The sequence below is a fragment of the Hyla sarda genome, chromosome 3, assembly GCF_029499605.1.
Source record: "Hyla sarda isolate aHylSar1 chromosome 3, aHylSar1.hap1, whole genome shotgun sequence".
In the NCBI taxonomy this organism is placed as follows: Eukaryota; Metazoa; Chordata; class Amphibia; order Anura; family Hylidae; genus Hyla; species Hyla sarda.
In genome coordinates, this window is record NC_079191.1 from 339,022,169 (window position 1) to 339,039,195 (window position 17,027).

At 46.1% G+C, this 17,027-nt stretch overlaps 1 protein-coding gene across 2 annotated transcripts in view; it reads left to right on the forward strand.

The window, feature by feature from the left end:
- Positions 1-686: 686 nt before the first annotated feature.
- Positions 687-17,027, forward strand: part of LTBP1 (latent transforming growth factor beta binding protein 1) — a 366,216-nt gene continuing 349,875 nt past the window's right edge. For both annotated transcript variants that reach the window (XM_056567405.1, XM_056567406.1), the window contains exon 1: positions 687-1,377. In XM_056567405.1, coding sequence (XP_056423380.1) covers positions 1,010-1,377 — 368 coding nt within the window. In that variant the 5' untranslated portion in view covers positions 687-1,009. The remainder of the gene's footprint in view (positions 1,378-17,027) is intronic.

Below are 17,027 nucleotides of genomic sequence, written 5' to 3' on the forward strand. Positions count from 1 at the left end.
TAAAAGGACTGTGAGTAGTCTGCCAATCCTTTGAGACAATGTATGGGGATAGTAACGCAGCTTGACAGAAGTCTCAAGGAAACTAAACTCTGTCAGTGTTTCCCAACCAATGCCGCCTCAAGCTGTTGCACAACTACAACTCCCAGCAAGCCTGGACAGCAAAAGTCTGTATATCAGTTTTTTTCCAAACAGCGCACCTCAAACTGTTGCAAAACTACAACTCCCAGCATGCCCAGACAGCCGTTGGGGCACTCTGGGAGTTGTAGTTTTGCAACAGCTGGAGGCACACTGTTTGTAAAACACGGATATAAGGACTGTCAGAGGTCTGCCAATCCTGTGAGGCAATGTATGGGAATTGTAACTCAGCTTTTTAGAAGACAGAAGCGACAAGGAAACTGAACTGTGAACTCTGTTAGTGTTTGCCAACCAGTGTACCTCCAGCTGTTGCAAAACACTACAACTCCCAGCATGCTGGGAGAGCCAAAGGCATGTTGGGAGTTGTAGTTTTGCAACAGCTGGAGGGACACTGTTTGAAAAACACTGATGTAAGGAATTTTCAGTCAGATGTATGAATTCTTACCATAAGGTTTCCCTGTAGTACTATGACAACACCATGACGTCACTCCCACTATAGCAGTGCCCCTCTCAGGACAGTGTGACGTCACAGAGCAGGTCTGACAGGCAGCAGAAGCCGCACTCGTGTGTACGGGGCTGGCAGCTCGGCACAGAAGCCCCTGATCTGCCCCCTTCCTCCTCCTCCCACTCTCCGCTGTCCCCTTGTCCCGGAGCAGATAGCCCCCTTTATTCCTTCCCTCCACTTCCAGTCATGCCCGCTGGCTCCTCACAGCTGCGCTGAACTTTTCCTGGGACAAGAGGAGTTTCTTTCTTGGCTGAAGAGCAGCGGCGGCAGTAGCGGAGGAGGAGGCGGTGCAGAGCCGAGGAGAAAGAAGGCTCCCTCCATCCAGAGATCACCTCCAGCGGTAGTACTGTGCGAGAGCCGGCCGCCTCTATGGCTGACTACAACAGGTGGGGAGTTGTACTGTGCGCCCTGCTCTCAGCATCTGCCGTGCTGGCCAATATAGAGAGAGTGCGGAGGGTCACGTATGTGGTGCAGCCGGGACCCCCGGGAATCTACCACCAGCAACCTGTGCCCATGGGCAGGAGCAGCCTGGTACTGAGCGGCAGCAGCAGCGCCCAGGAGCGGAGCCGCAGGATGAGCAGAGTCGGCTCCAGCCCCAGTGTGGTGCAGAGACAGCAGACCGGGGAGAAGGCGGCGGCTACCGGCACACACAGCCGCCAATACTCGTTCACACGGAGCGGTATGCAGCAGGACGCCCCGAGGACCCCCAGCCTACAGCACAAGCTGCACCTCCAGGGGTGAGACACTAATACTACTACTCTCTGTGGGGTAGAGGGGAGCACAGCTACTACTCTCTGTGGGATAGAGGGAAGCACAGCTACTATTCTCTCTCTGTGGGATAGAGGCAGCACAGCTACTATTCTCTCTCTGTGGGATAGAGGGAAGCACAGCTACTACTCTCTCTCTGTGGGATAGAGGGAAGCACAGCTACTACTCTCTCTCTGTGGGATAGAGGGAAGCACAGCTACTACTCTCTCTCTGTGGGATAGAGGGAAGCACAGCTACTACTCTCTCTCTGTGGGATAGAGGGAAGCACAGCTACTACTCTCTCTCTGTGGGATAGAGGGAAGCACAGCTACTACTCTCTCTCTGTGGGATAGAGGGAAGCACAGCTACTACTCTCTCTCTGTGGGATAGAGGGAAGCACAGCTACTACTCTCTCTCTGTGGGATAGAGGGAAGCACAGCTACTACTCTCTCTCTCTGTGGGATAGAGGGAAGCACAGCTACTACTCTCTCTCTCTCTCTGTGGGATAGAGGGAAGCACAGCTACTACTCTCTCTCTCTCTCTGTGGGATAGAGGGAAGCACAGCTACTACTCTCTCTCTCTGTGGGATAGAGGGAAGCACAGCTACTACTCTCTCTCTCTGTGGGATAGAGGGAAGCACAGCTACTACTCTCTCTCTCTGTGGGATAGAGGGAAGCACAGCTACTACTCTCTCTCTCTGTGGGATAGAGGGAAGCACAGCTACTACTCTCTCTCTGTGGGATAGAGGGAAGCACAGCTACTACTCTCTCTCTCTGTGGGATGGAGGGAAGCACAGCTACTACTCTCTGTGGGATGGAGGGAAGCACAGCTACTACTCTCTGTGGGATGGAGGGAAGCACAGCTACTACTCTCTGTGGGATGGAGGGAAGCACAGCTACTACTCTCTGTGGGATAGAGGGAAGCACAGCTACTACTCTCTGTGGGATAGAGGGAAGCGCCGCTACTACTCTCTGTGGGATAGAGGGAAGCGCCGCTACTACTCTCTGTGGGATAGAGGGAAGCACAGCTACCACTCTCTCTCTGTGGGTTAGAGGGAATCGCCTACTACTCTCTGTGGGATAGAGAGAAGCGCCGCTACTACTCTCTGTGGGATAGAGGGAAGCGCCGCTACTACTCTCTGTGGGATAGAGGGAAGCGCCGCTACTACTCTCTGTGGGATAGAGGGAAGCACAGCTACCACTCTCTCTCTGTGGGATAGAGGGAAGCACAGCTACTACTCTCTCTCTCTGTGGGATAGAGGGAAGCACAGCTACTACTCTCTCTCTCTCTGTGGGATAGAGGGAAGCACAGCTACTACTCTCTCTCTCTGTGGGATAGAGGGAAGCACAGCTACTACTCTCTCTCTCTGTGGGATAGAGGGAAGCACAGCTACTACTCTCTCTCTGTGGGATAGAGGGAAGCACAGCTACTACTCTCTCTCTCTGTGGGATGGAGGGAAGCACAGCTACTACTCTCTGTGGGATGGAGGGAAGCACAGCTACTACTCTCTGTGGGATGGAGGGAAGCACAGCTACTACTCTCTGTGGGATGGAGGGAAGCACAGCTACTACTCTCTGTGGGATAGAGGGAAGCACAGCTACTACTCTCTGTGGGATAGAGGGAAGCGCCGCTACTACTCTCTGTGGGATAGAGGGAAGCGCCGCTACTACTCTCTGTGGGATAGAGGGAAGCACAGCTACCACTCTCTCTCTGTGGGTTAGAGGGAATCGCCTACTACTCTCTGTGGGATAGAGAGAAGCGCCGCTACTACTCTCTGTGGGATAGAGGGAAGCGCCGCTACTACTCTCTGTGGGATAGAGGGAAGCGCCGCTACTACTCTCTGTGGGATAGAGGGAAGCGCCGCTACTACTCTCTGTGGGATAGAGGGAAGCACAGCTACCACTCTCTCTCTGTGGGATAGAGGGAAGCACAGCTACTACTCTCTCTCTGTGGGATAGAGGGAAGCACAGCTACTACTCTCTCTCTCTGTGGGATAGAGGGAAGCACAGCTACTACTCTCTCTCTCTGTGGGATAGAGGGAAGCACAGCTACTACTCTCTCTCTCTGTGGGATAGAGGGAAGCACAGCTACTACTCTCTCTCTCTGTGGGATAGAGGGAAGCACAGCTACTACTCTCTCTCTCTGTGGGATAGAGGGAAGCACAGCTACTACTCTCTCTCTCTGTGGGATGGAGGGAAGCACAGCTACTACTCTCTGTGGGATAGAGGGAAGCACAGCTACTACTCTCTGTGGGATAGAGGGAAGCGCCGCTACTACTCTCTGTGGGATAGAGGGAAGCGCCGCTACTACTCTCTGTGGGATAGAGGGAAGCACAGCTACCACTCTCTCTCTGTGGGTTAGAGGGAATCGCCTACTACTCTCTGTGGGATAGAGAGAAGCGCCGCTACTACTCTCTGTGGGATAGAGGGAAGCGCCGCTACTACTCTCTGTGGGATAGAGGGAAGCGCCGCTACTACTCTCTGTGGGATAGAGGGAAGCACCGCTACTACTCTCTGTGGGATAGAGGGAAGCACAGCTACCACTCTCTCTCTGTGGGTTAGAGGGAATCGCCTACTACTCTCTGTGGGATAGAGGGAAGCGCCGCTACTACTCTCTGTGGGATAGAGGGAAGCGTCGCTACTACTCTCTGTGGGATAGAGGGAAGCGTCGCTACTACTCTCTGTGGGATAGAGGGAAGCGCCGCTACTACTCTCTGTGGGATAGAGGGAAGCGCCGCTACTACTCTCTGTGGGATAGAGGGAAGCGCCGCTACTACTCTCTGTGGGATAGAGGGAAGCGCCGCTACTACTCTCTGTGGGATAGAGGGAAGCGCCGCTACTACTCTCTCTCTGTGGGATAGAGGGAAGCGCCGCTACTACTCTCTCTCTGTGGGATAGAGGGAAGCGCAGCTACTACTCTCTCTCTGTGGGATAGAGGGAAGCGCAGCTACTACTCTCTCTCTCTCTGTGGGATAGAGGGAAGCACAGCTACTACTCTCTCTCTCTCTGTGGGATAGAGGGAAGCACAGCTACTACTCTCTCTCTCTCTGTGGGATAGAGGGAAGCACAGCTACTACTCTCTCTCTCTGTGGGATAGAGGGAAGCACAGCTACTACTCTCTGTGGGATAGAGGGAAGCACAGCTACTACTCTCTGTGGGATAGAGGGAAGCACAGCTACTACTCTCTGTGGGATAGAGGGAAGCACAGCTACCACTCTCTCTCTGTGGGATAGGGAGACGTGTCTGTGGGGCGGGGATAGGGAGACGTGTCTGTGGGGCGGGTATAGGGAGACGTGTCTGTGGGGCGGGTATAGGGAGACGTGTCTGTGGGGCGGGTATAGGGAGACGTGTCTGTGGGGCGGGATAGGGAGACAAGTTTGGGGTCTATGGGGCAGAGGCTTATATAAATAGCAATCTTTGGGGCAGAGGGTCCATCTGTAGTCTCTGTGAGGACTGACAATGTTCTCTCTGTGATTGTGTCAGGCAGGGGGTGGGCAGTAAGCATTGGAGACAGGCTCAGACTTCTTGGTTATAGCCCAGAGATCTAGAGTGAGATGTAGTGGAAGCGCTATGGGGGCAGGCGTGGAGCAGGTCACTCCTAATAACAGCCTGCTGGGTGATCCATGAATGGAGCTTCTGCCTGGTGAGATGAGTGATAGTACTGACCCCCCAAGTGACAACCGTATAAAGTGCATAATAAAACGTGCATGTGGGAATCAGTGGCTTCCTATGAGAGTCACATTAACTACTCTGTACACAGTTATAGAAATACATATTGGTTGATAATGATGAGTGATGGTTACACATGAATCATCATCCTCCACTTTGTTATAGTATTGTCCTGGTTCTAGAATATGCCTCCACAATTGTTCCTTAGACTCTCTGTTATAATGGGCTGAAGCTAGGTTCACATGCTAGTTTATAGAGAATTTACAGCAGATTCTGCCTCTTTTATAGAGAGATAGTTGGGAATATTAAAGGGGTTGTTCAGCTCCGGCCAATTCTAACATAGAGAGTGGAGAGACGCTGCTGCACGTTGGGCTGGACAGTTCCATAGGCATCTAACACCCTGCAGGTATCATATATATGGTCAGTGCTAGACATCACATTGTTGCCTCAGCACCTGACCTGTCCAGTGTGCACAAGAGGCAGAAAGAGAGACTGGACACCCCTTTTTTGTTTGCTACATGCTTACAAATCTACGCTGATATTTTGCATTGCATGTAAATTGGGATTTCCGCTTACTGTGAGATTTGACCATAACAACCAATCGTCAATGTGATAGGCATCGCCCGGCCTGATCTGATTCTGTATGACAAAGAAACACTGTTGCTAAATCGTGTTTTGTCAGTTGCTGCTTATAAAGCACAATCTTAAATAACACAGCTTCAAGTACACTCAACTTCATCACTCCAATACATAGAAGGAAAAGTCATGAAAATCACGAGATCGATAGGTTAGTCTCGGTTCACATCGGCGTCTGAGCCCTGTCACAGACTCCATTTACAACAATTAATATGGACAGCCTTTTGCACAGGGGACATCAACTGGTCTTGACAGATCCCATTGGCTGTAAAGGGGTCCATTAGGATTTCAACTTAATTTTCTCCCCCTCTATTTTGACAGATTCTGCCACGCTGAATGCACTCAGGCACACAATGCATCAAGATCTGCCAGCAGCTCTCTATGGCAATGCTGACTATTGATGTCCCAGATGCGTCTAATAGACATAAGTCTTGAGACACTGCAGGCCATTATAGCACATCTAGGCCATGTAAGCTACTTACAGTAGAACCGGTGGTACAGCCATTTTTCTGAAGTGTCCCCAGAGACTTTTCTGAACACAACACCAGGCCACATTGCTCATACTAACATGAGCATTCTACATGGCCTTAAAGGGGTACTCCGCTGCTCAGCGTTTGCAACAAACTGTTCCGAACGCTGGAGCCGGGAGCTCGTGACATAATAGCCCCACCCCCTCAAGACATCATGCCACCAGACACGTCTCACTATGCCTCCTCGATGCAAGTCTATGGGAGGTGGCGTGACAAATGTCACGCCCCCTCTCATAGACTTGCATTGAGGGGGCGTGACGTAATGAGGGGACGTGGCTATGACGTCACAAGCTCCCGGCGCCGGCTCCAGCGTTCGGAACAGTTTGTTCCAAACGCTGAGCAGCGGAGTACACCCTTAAAGGTACTCCGGCCCTAAGACATCTTATCCCTATCCGAAGGATAGGGGATAAGATGTCTGATCGCTTGGGTCCCGCCGCTTGGGACCCCCACAATCTCTCATGCACTCACCTGTTTGAGCGGGCGGCCGTCACACCTCCTCCCATAGACTTGCATTGAGGGTGCGGGGTGTTACATCACAGGGGGGGGGGCGGAGTCGTGATGTCATAATACTCCAGCCCCGTAGTCATGAGGCTTCAGACTCGGAGCCTCCAGCGCTGCCTGCAGCTCACACAGGTGGGTGCTGCATGAGAGATTGCGGGTTTCCCCAGCGGCGGGACCCCCGCGATCAGACAACATCTTATCCCCTATCCTTTGGATTGGGGATAAGATGTCTTAGGGCCGGAATACCCCTTTAACCTGCTACGATGGATTGCAGCTTCTCCTGACTTCTCTCCTATCGAGCACATCTGGTCATTTGTTGGCAGCTGCAACGGACACTGCCAGCAGCAAATCTTGGTGATTTGGGCATCCAAAGTGTATTCAGCGTGGCAGAACAGTCCTCAGACAACCATTAAAGGGGTATTCCAGGAAAAATACTTTTTTTATATATCAACTGGCTCCAGAAAGTTTAAGATTTTTTAATAGAAGTAATTTACAAATCTGTTTAACTTTCTGGAGCCAGTTGAGATTTATATATATATATATATATATATATATATATATATATATATATATATATATATATATATATATAATATATATAAAAGTTTTTTCCTGGATAACCCCTTTAATAACCTCAGTTATGGCATGTAAGAACATATATGCATGCTGCTCATACTCCATACTGAATAAGTTGAAATGATTTGAATATTTTGTTTCCATTTTTCTCCATTTGCATATCAATAAGATGTCTATTGATCTGGTGATTTTCATAATTGTAAAACTTTTCCTTCTTAGTATTACAATTTCAATGTTGAGGAGTGTATATGATTGACCTATGCCAGGACACTACAGCTGTCAATAGGATCATTTAAAAATTAAAAAAAGCAATCTGGTTGCTATGGGCAACTCAGCAACTATTCCTCTGGACAGGTTTTGATAAATCTCCTCCGCAGTTTTTTCAGGACAGAAAATGACTGTATAAGAACTTGTTTGACTTGCTGTATCTTTAATCTAGAGACGGTGAAGGACAAGATATTGATGTGTTTTTTTTTTGTCTCATCTAGACTGAGATGCCTGCATGTCTGAGACAATAATTTCTTGTACTTTAGGCTTATTTTTAAGATGTTTGGGTCATCATTGTAGGTCATAGCATAGTCCTATGCACGGAGTTATGAATGGGAGTGCTTGGTTCCTTGTATGGAGTCGTACAGGTAACATGAACTGCTGTACTGGCTTTGTTGGTTACAATATTTACAGACTAATTCTCTTTAGGGAGAGACATGGACAATGATAAATTCCTCCCTATATGTTTCATCTATTCTTGGTATAACATTATTATGTTTACAATATTTACAATTTTATTAATGTTAAATATTTACTTCTACAAACTATGTAAGCTATATAAATGGGTTTAATAGGTCACTGGATCCAGCTGGGCATAGTGAAAATCGGGCCCTCCCGTACCCCAGCGGGACCCAGCCCGCATCTCATTCATTTGAATGAGCCGACACGAGTCAGATAGTGACTCCAGTCGGCAAATTTTTGCCCCGTATCTGGTTTTCTTGCCGCATTGAAAATGGGTGGGTTCACACCACGTTTTTGCAATACAGTTTTTTTTATCAGGTTTTTGATTAAAAGAAAAACTGATTCCTCAAAACCTGACTAAACTGTATCAAAACGTGTGTAAAAAGTTTTATCTGTATACGGTTTGAAAAATTATGTCCGATTGCATCCGTTTTTTTAAGAAGAAAAAAAGTATGCGTTTTGAACTTTTCACTCCATTATGAATAAAGTTTCACTTGTTTGATTGAAATTCCAAGAAAAAAAACTGTGCAAAGTCAAAAACCATATAGTGAAAACTGGATGGAACCGTATGCACATACAGGTCTGTACGGTTCCCATTGACTCCCATGTAAAAAAAAAAATGTATACGCTTTAATACGGGTTTTCACCCGGACCAAAAACTGTGGTAGGCCACGGTTTTCTGTCCAGAAAAAAAAAAGTAAAAAACCGTGTGGTTTGAAAAACGGAGACAACCATATACAATATGGTGCATACCTTTTTGAATGGAAAGTCTATGGCCACGGTTTGCTGTACGGTTGCATACTTTTTTTTTAAAACTTATCCAAAAACTGTATAGAAAAATCGTGGTGTGAATCCTCACTATGCTGTGGTTTTCAGTCTGGTCAGAAAACCTGATACGGGGCAAAAATGAGCCGACCGTAGTCACTATCTGACTTGTGTCGGCTCATTCAAATGAAAGAGATGCAGGCTGGGTATTAACAAACAGTGGTATGAATGCACCCCTAGCCAAATAGATGGAAGTCCAGACTGATACAATGTTGCAAACTACCAGCAATATGTGTACAGCTGTACCAGTTGTGTATATGTCACCAATCATACAAATAAATAAGTATAGATTGCTGTGACATCAAGCGATCAAACACCTAAATAAATAGCAGCAATACACAAAGTACAGAAAAATGCAAAATTTTATTGAATGAATACATAAATGTTAAAAACCAAATACATAAGCATGGTGCACAGAGCTGAGAGAACACAGGAGGCATAGGCAAAGAACATTGGAATCAAGTACATAGGACTGCATAAGTGTAGTCAACTGGCAATAGTCAACTGACTGCATAGTCAACTGGCAATACAGTATAAATGACTAAAGTCAGAGTGATGCAGACTACAGAAAATGCACTGGTAGAGACATGTATGTAACCCAATATAGAGCCAGATGCCACCTGCACTTACCCCAACTTACGTTTCGCGCTGCTGCGATAGAGGACAGGAGCTTCATCAGGGTCCTGTACAGTACACAGTGGGGGGGAATTTATCAAGATATTTAGAAAGCTTTTTAAATGGCTTTTTTCTCTGTCTGTGCGACTTTTTGTGCGACAATTGCTTGATTTTTTTTTTCCTATTTTCGATTGCTTTATACAGTGGTTACTGATTTAATAAGTGCGACTGTTTGCAGAATGTCTCTAAATTGTCACATAATCCCAGAAATAGACGGTTTATCAGGTCATGTCAGCCCTGCCCTACATTTTCAGTGCAACAGGGTATATGCGACTTTTCCCACAAACGCTGCACGTCCGCCCAAAATCTGCAACTTTTTTAGAAGTGGCATCAGCGAAATTTATCAAAGTCGACGTTTGATATCTTTGGCACACGTCCGCAACTATTACCGCCGTTTTGTGCTCTAAAATGGTTAAAGGGGTACTCCGCTGCTCCGCATTTGGAACAAACTGTTCTGAACGCTGGAGCCGGCATCGGGAGCTTGTGACATCATAGCCCCGCCCCTCAATGCAATGCAGTTTGTTCTAAACGCTGAGCAGCGGAGTACCCCTTTAAGAATTCACATCACTCTTTGTAAATGCCCCCCAGTGTTTAAAAAAAAGTATAGTGGAGTCGTCTCCACCTTGTGTTCAAAGGAGCAGTTAACCCTGGCACAGGTAAGGAGTAGTACAGAACATGTAGTACCTCCCTGTACTGTAGGGGGCGCTACTAGACAGCTAGTCAGTGCATGCACTTCAGTAATATGTGCGTTTTACCAGACGGGCCAAATTGGTCAGTTCTTCCAGTCATTGACAGGTTCTGCAAATCTGCACTGTCCATAGCATTGTATGCGGAGTATGGGTTTAAATTACAATGATCCAGAAAAGACCATTGTATGTTGAAAATATTGTAACCTGAGGCCATTGTGTGTGGGATCACTGACATGAAGTGCGTGAAACTTGCAGAAGTAAAACATCAGACCACATGTATAGTATAAAATATAAACCGTATGGAAGTATACAGAGGCATAACTTGTAGCTTCTGGGCCTGGATGCAAAATCTGCAACAGGGCCCCATGTGCCAATTATGATACTGGTCTCTTATAGGGCAGACTTGCTCTGTGGCCCTCTAGGCACCAGGGCCTTGGTGCGACTGCTATCTCTGCACCCTCTATAGCTACACCCTGGAAATATATACCGTATTTTTCGCCGTAAAAGACGCTCTTTTTCTTCCCCTGAGGGGAAAAAGTCGGTGCATCTTATACGGCGAATACACCCCTATCGCGGCGGTCCCTGCGGCCATCAACGGCCGGGACCCGCGGCTAATAAATGCCCTGTATTAACCCTTCAGACGGCTAATAAATGCCCTGTAGAGACACGGCAATCAAAGCTGACCACCGCGTCTGAAGGGAAAGGGACACTAACCCGGCTGTTCAGTCGGGCTGTTCGGGACCGCCGCGATTTCACCGGGTTAGTGCTTACAGGACACCGGGAGGGACCTTACCTGCCTCCTCGGTGTCTTCTCTGTTCAGGGATCCCCTGTATGGCCGGCGCTCTCCTTCCTCGTCATCACGTCGTCGCGTACGTGCGTCAGCGTGCGTAATGACGGCGACGCAGAGCGAGGATACCCGGCCGGCAGCAGAGACGTTCCGGAGTGAGGGGACACTGCGACAGTGATGGAGCGACATCCAGGGCAGCGGTGACGGGTCCGGAGCGGTGGGGACATGTGAGTATTGCCTCCTATGCAGTGGTGTTCAATCTGTGGACCTCCAGATGTTGCAAAACTACAACTCCCAGCATGTCTGGACAGCCAACGGCTGTCCGGGCATGCTGGGAGTTGTAGTTTTGCAACATCTGGAGGTCCGCAGGTTGATGACCACTATTGGGTTCAAAATCTTTATTTTTTTAGATTTTGCACCTATAAATTGGGTGCGTCTTATACGCCGGTGCGTCCTATAGGGCGAAAAATACGGTATCCATTGGTAAGAAGCTGTAATAGTAATACAGAGTCCTAATCTGCACTATATGGTATAAGAATAATTAATCATTCTGGTATGCCAATATTATTGCACACAAAAGTCAAATGTTGCATGAAAAAATGTATAACTTTTCATCTTTTGCACCAATCACAGCAGGGCAGGGCTTAGTTGGAGAGGGCTTGGTCTCTGTAGCCCCGAAAATTTGTTATAATCAATGCCCGAAAATTGTCATAAACATGGCAGGCTAACTATTGATAGAAGCCTATTTTTTTCTTCTATATAGTGAAGACCTAAACAGATCTAATGAATTTATATCATCATCCAAACATCCACCAGGGGTGTGGAAATAAAAAAAAAAAAAAACTACTGGCCCAAGGGACTAAAACAGAGCCCAATCTACTTGTCCCTCATGACAATCCACTTTTCTGGGCCAATTTTCGTTTTTACACTCTCGTTTCTTCTTCCTAGCCCTATAATAGCCATAACTCTTTTAATTTTTTCTATCTACAGACTCATATAAGGGCTTGTTTTTTGTGGAACCAATTGTACTTTGTAATGACGCCTTTTTATTTTTCCATAACATATGTTCCGAAGCAAAAAAAAATTATTGGTGAGGTGAAATTTAAATAAAATAAAAAAAAGTGGTCAAGCTAACATGTTATTTTGATACTTAAAGGGTGGAAAACATATATATATTTATTTTTTTTAAATCAACTGGTGCCAGAATGTTAAAGGAGATCTGTAGTAGAAGGATAGGGGATAAGTTTTAGATTGCTGGGGTTCCGAGCACTGGGGGCTGCGGCAATGTACAGGAAAGGGGGGCGTTCCGTTCATGGATGTGCGTACCAGCTGCCGCGTCATGCGGGGACGGAACGCCCCCTTTCCTGTACATTGCCGCGGCCCCGAACAGGAGACTGGTGCTGGGGGCACCAGCGCTCGGACTCCCCGCAATCTAAAACTTATCCCCTATCCTTTGGATAGGGGATAAAGTTCAGAGCACTACAGATCTCCTTTAAACAGATTTGTAAATGACTTCTATTAAAAAATCTTTACCCTTCCAGTACTTTTTAGCAGCTGTATGCAACAGAGGAAATTCTTTTTTTTTATTTCTTTTTTGTCTTGTCCACAGTGCTCTCTGCCTGCTCTGGACAGTTCCTGATACAGGCATCAGGTTTCAGCAGAGAGCATTGTGAACAAGACAAAAAAAAGTAATTCGAAAAGAAAATAATTTTAGGCTTGGAGTTGTAGTTTTGCCACATCTAGAGGTCCGTAGTTTTGAGACCACTGCCTTGGGGCATCGAGTTTTCTTTGTTGCCAGTAAGCTCAGTAAGTCTGTTTTTGTAGACTACAATGTCATACGGGTCCAGTGGCACTGTGGATGGGGCAAATGAGAGTAATTTCAGAACAAAAGCGGTGGAAAGAGGAGGATGATGGGAAGGTACAGTAGGAATAACATCTCGATGCCAGTGGATTTGCATCATTTTCCAGTTGAAGTAATGAACTAAAATGCCTTGATTTGCCTAGGATATTGGACCAAGATGGTTTACTTATGTCCATGTGGGCCTTCCTATGAAATGCCCTGTATCTAGCCACATATTGATATTGGAATGTCGCCATGGCATGGTGTGTATAGGGTACCTTCTCTTTTTCTCCCAATGGTGTCAGATAAGATTTACTAAAAAGTACACACCACGGTGAGAGTATAGTCTAAACTATTAACCTCTATGTTTTTGAAGAGCATTTAGATACTAGTTCTTTATCTGACTCCGACCCGTCGGGTCCATATTCCCGTCTCTAGTGACTTGCAGTGGTGATGTGGTAATAGAACAAGCATGGTTCAGTTTGTCAGGACAACTGTTGATGGGTATTTAAAAAGGCGCAGCCTCTTTTCTGAGCCAAAAATGTGGTCACAGCAGTTGTCACATCCTTTTCCTTACTCTTTTTGGCAGGGCATGTTCCTTATTCAGCATGCAAAGGCACCGGGACAGGTGTATTAATGGTGTAGGAGGAAGAAGTTCTTTTAGGACTGTTATGTATTGTGAATGATGTCAGTGACATTTATTAAAATGTCTTCTCAAATGCTAAAGACCAGTCTAAAAAAGGCACAAGCTCTTGCATGTCCTCTGTAAGCTCCTCTTTTGAAGGACACAATATGCTGGCTACTAAGGTGTATATAACTTTTTAATTCTGCGGCACTCGCCAATATAAAGTTTGAGGCATTATTTCAGCATTGTGGTCGTACAGGCAGGTTAATTTTGCTGGAGCTACGGCGGTTTCGTGCAGTTGTGTGAAATAGCTGTAGGTCCGGCGAATGCACCTACCTGTACAATCGCAATGCTGAAATAAAGCCTAAAACTTCATATTGACAAGTGTTTCTTCTTTTATTTCTCTCATGTTGAATATTGGATTGATGTCTAAGCTATTGCTGAGCACTGTCCCAACAAACATATATAAATAGTGACTGTACCTAGCTAACTCACAGGAAAGGTGGCCTGAAACCGAACTACTACTACAGTAGTGCCAGCTGCATCTCTTGTACAATCTTGGATATGCAAAGTTCTGTTCATGCAGGTTGCATGTCTGAATAAAATGTCTTGTGGCATCCCCAGCACCGCCAGTTCAAATGTCCAGGATGGGAAGCCTTCACGATAAGTGCTCAGAACTCTGTGTACTAAGCAGTTCCTGGCCTCTCCTCTCAGCTCTGACAGCTATAGTGGTCTCCTCACTGGATGCTGATTTGGTGAAAACCAAAATGATCAGACCTTTATCTTATTGGTATTGCCATCTCTAAACTTAATAGAAACAAAACAGGAGAGCGCTCCATAGCGTACAACCATCAGCAGGTAATCCACACAGTAGGTGATAGGCTCTTACCATAGGTGGTTGTGTGGTCAGCATGAGTGAGATTGGGAGTCCTGTCTGCAGCCTTCTCCGACCAAATGATCAATTTCATGCAGCGACTTCGTGGGATAGGACAGGATTCAAGCGGCGCTGACCAGGACAGGTACAGAAGATGAGGTAAGAACGGTTTATTTGATAAAATGTGACGCTTTCACCACACTTGCGCAGTTTCATCAGGCATCAGATGCATGATGAAACCGCACAAGCGTGGTAAAACGCGTCACATTTTATCAAATAAACCATTCTTACCTCATCTTCTGTACCTGTCCTGGTCAGCGCCGCTTGAATCCTGTCCTATCCCACGAAGTCTCTGCATGAAATCTAAACTTAATAGGAGTGTGATAGCAGTGGGGGTGCACTGGAAAATATAAATAAAGTAGAGTTTATATGTTCCTTATCTGCATATTGTACAGCACTTGTGCACCCTGTATTATGTGTGATAGTATGGTTTCTGCACTATAACAGCAGGTGCATGGCAAATGTCTTTTACATTTTTTATTAATGGTTAGGGAACATGGGATGGTGAGAGTATTTCCATCTTAAGCATTTATGGCACATCCACAATAAATGCTGCAAATGATGCCGGATTGGTCAGGTCCCACCTTTTGGAATGAGAACAGCTGTCTGCTGCCCATAGATTTCAGTGGAAAGGGCCAGGTCCCCATTGTATTGATCCAACATATAACTGGACCTCTGTTTCCCGATCAGTGATGGTCCCTGCACTGTCAGGGGTGGCAGGTTAGGAAGTGCATTTCTTCACCCATTTCTTGTTGATTTTGAATGAAGCAGAGTTGCAAAGCCTATGAGTAAGGGAAGATGCAGCTTATAAATCCTCAGTATTCTTGAACTACAGGCAGCCATCAACTTAAATCAGCAGCATTTCTTTGTCAAGTCTTTACTAACAAGATAAAACAAGTTGATTTTAGTGTAGAAGCACCTGGGGGCCACGTCCTACATCATCTGTAGCAGTCATAACTATATTGTAGCTATTGTATATGGATGATGAAGCTGATATTTTTTTTTACCCAGAAATATGTCATGTCTTTCAGGTAGTGCGATAGATATATATATATATATATATATATAGATAGATAGATAGATAGATAGATAGATAGATAGATAGATAGATATAGATATCTAATTTTTTTTTCTTGATTGACATATAAGACACGGCGTCTTGCAGTGTCTGTCAAAGGTTTACTGTATGATGGAAGGAGCTCCTGACACATACCTTACACAAATGCTTGTCTTCTGGGTTCAGACACAAAACTCTGAAAGAATGTTACAGAGACATGACACAAAAGCAGCAGTATAACCCCAACCTGATATCTTAAAGGGGTACTCAAGTGGAAAACTTTTTGGTGCCAGAAAGGTAAACAGATTTGTAAATTATTTATATAAAAAAATCCTTATCCTTCCAGTACTTATTAGCTGCTGAATACTACAGAGGAAATGATTTTCTTTTTGGAACACATTGCTCTCTGCTGACATCATGACCACAGTGCTCTCTACTGACATCTCTGTCCATTTTAGGAACTGTCCAGAGCAGCCTATGTTTTCTATGGGGATTTTTTCCTACTCTGGACAGTTCCTAAAATGGACAGAGATGACAGCAGAGAGCACTGTGGTCCTGATGTCAGCAGAGCGCTCTGTGTTCCAAAAAGAAAACCATTTCCTCTGTAGTATTCAGCAGCTAATATGAAGTACTGGAAGGAGTAATAGAAGTAATTTACAAATCTGTTTCACTTTCTGGCACCAGTTTATTAAAAAAGAAAAAAAAATCCACCGGAGTACCCCTTTAAAGAGAATCTGTCAGCAGTGCCACCTGTACTATCCTGTTTGCACAGGGTAATAGTTTGGATGACGCTAATGCCAATGCTGTTAACCGTTTTTTGTTCAGTGGCGCAAGTTATGGACTAAAATAAAAATATGTAATTGAGCTTCTTGGTTCTCTCGGGAGTTCTTTAGCCCCTTGGTGCACTTAAATGCCTGCATGCATTGGCTCTGTGCTACACCCCCTTTATAAATGTTCCCCCTTCTACAAGCACGTAGCTGATACTTGCTGTGACCTCATCACCACTGATGGCCTGGAAGTAAATGATGAGGGATTATGTGGAAAACTACAAAAAGATTTAATTACTATACATTGAGGCATTAAAGGGAACAAATCATCACATTTTACCCTATATAACGCTTGGCAAAGCGTTATATAGGGTAAAATCTTTATTTTTGCCATTCCCGCTGCTGCCCCCAGGGATGGTGAAGATATGAAGTTATAAACTAGTCACCGCCACCGCCGTAAATAGTCACCTGGGCGGGGAGCTCTTCTCACCTACTCCCGTTCTTTGGCCGGCAGCGACGCCCCCTCCGCTTGATTGATGGGCCGCGTCATCGTTCCGCTCGCTGAACAGACGGAGCAGAGTGATAACGCGGCCCGTCAATCAAGCGGAGGGGGCGTCGCTGCCGGACGAAGAACGGGAGTAGGTGAGAAGAGCTCCCCACCCAGGTGAATACTTACGGTGGTGGTGGTGACTAGTTTATAACTTCATATGTTCACCATCCCTGGGGGCAGGAGCGTCCCCCGGGAATGGTGAAAATAAAGATTTTACCCTATACAACGCTTTGCCAAGCGTTATATAGGG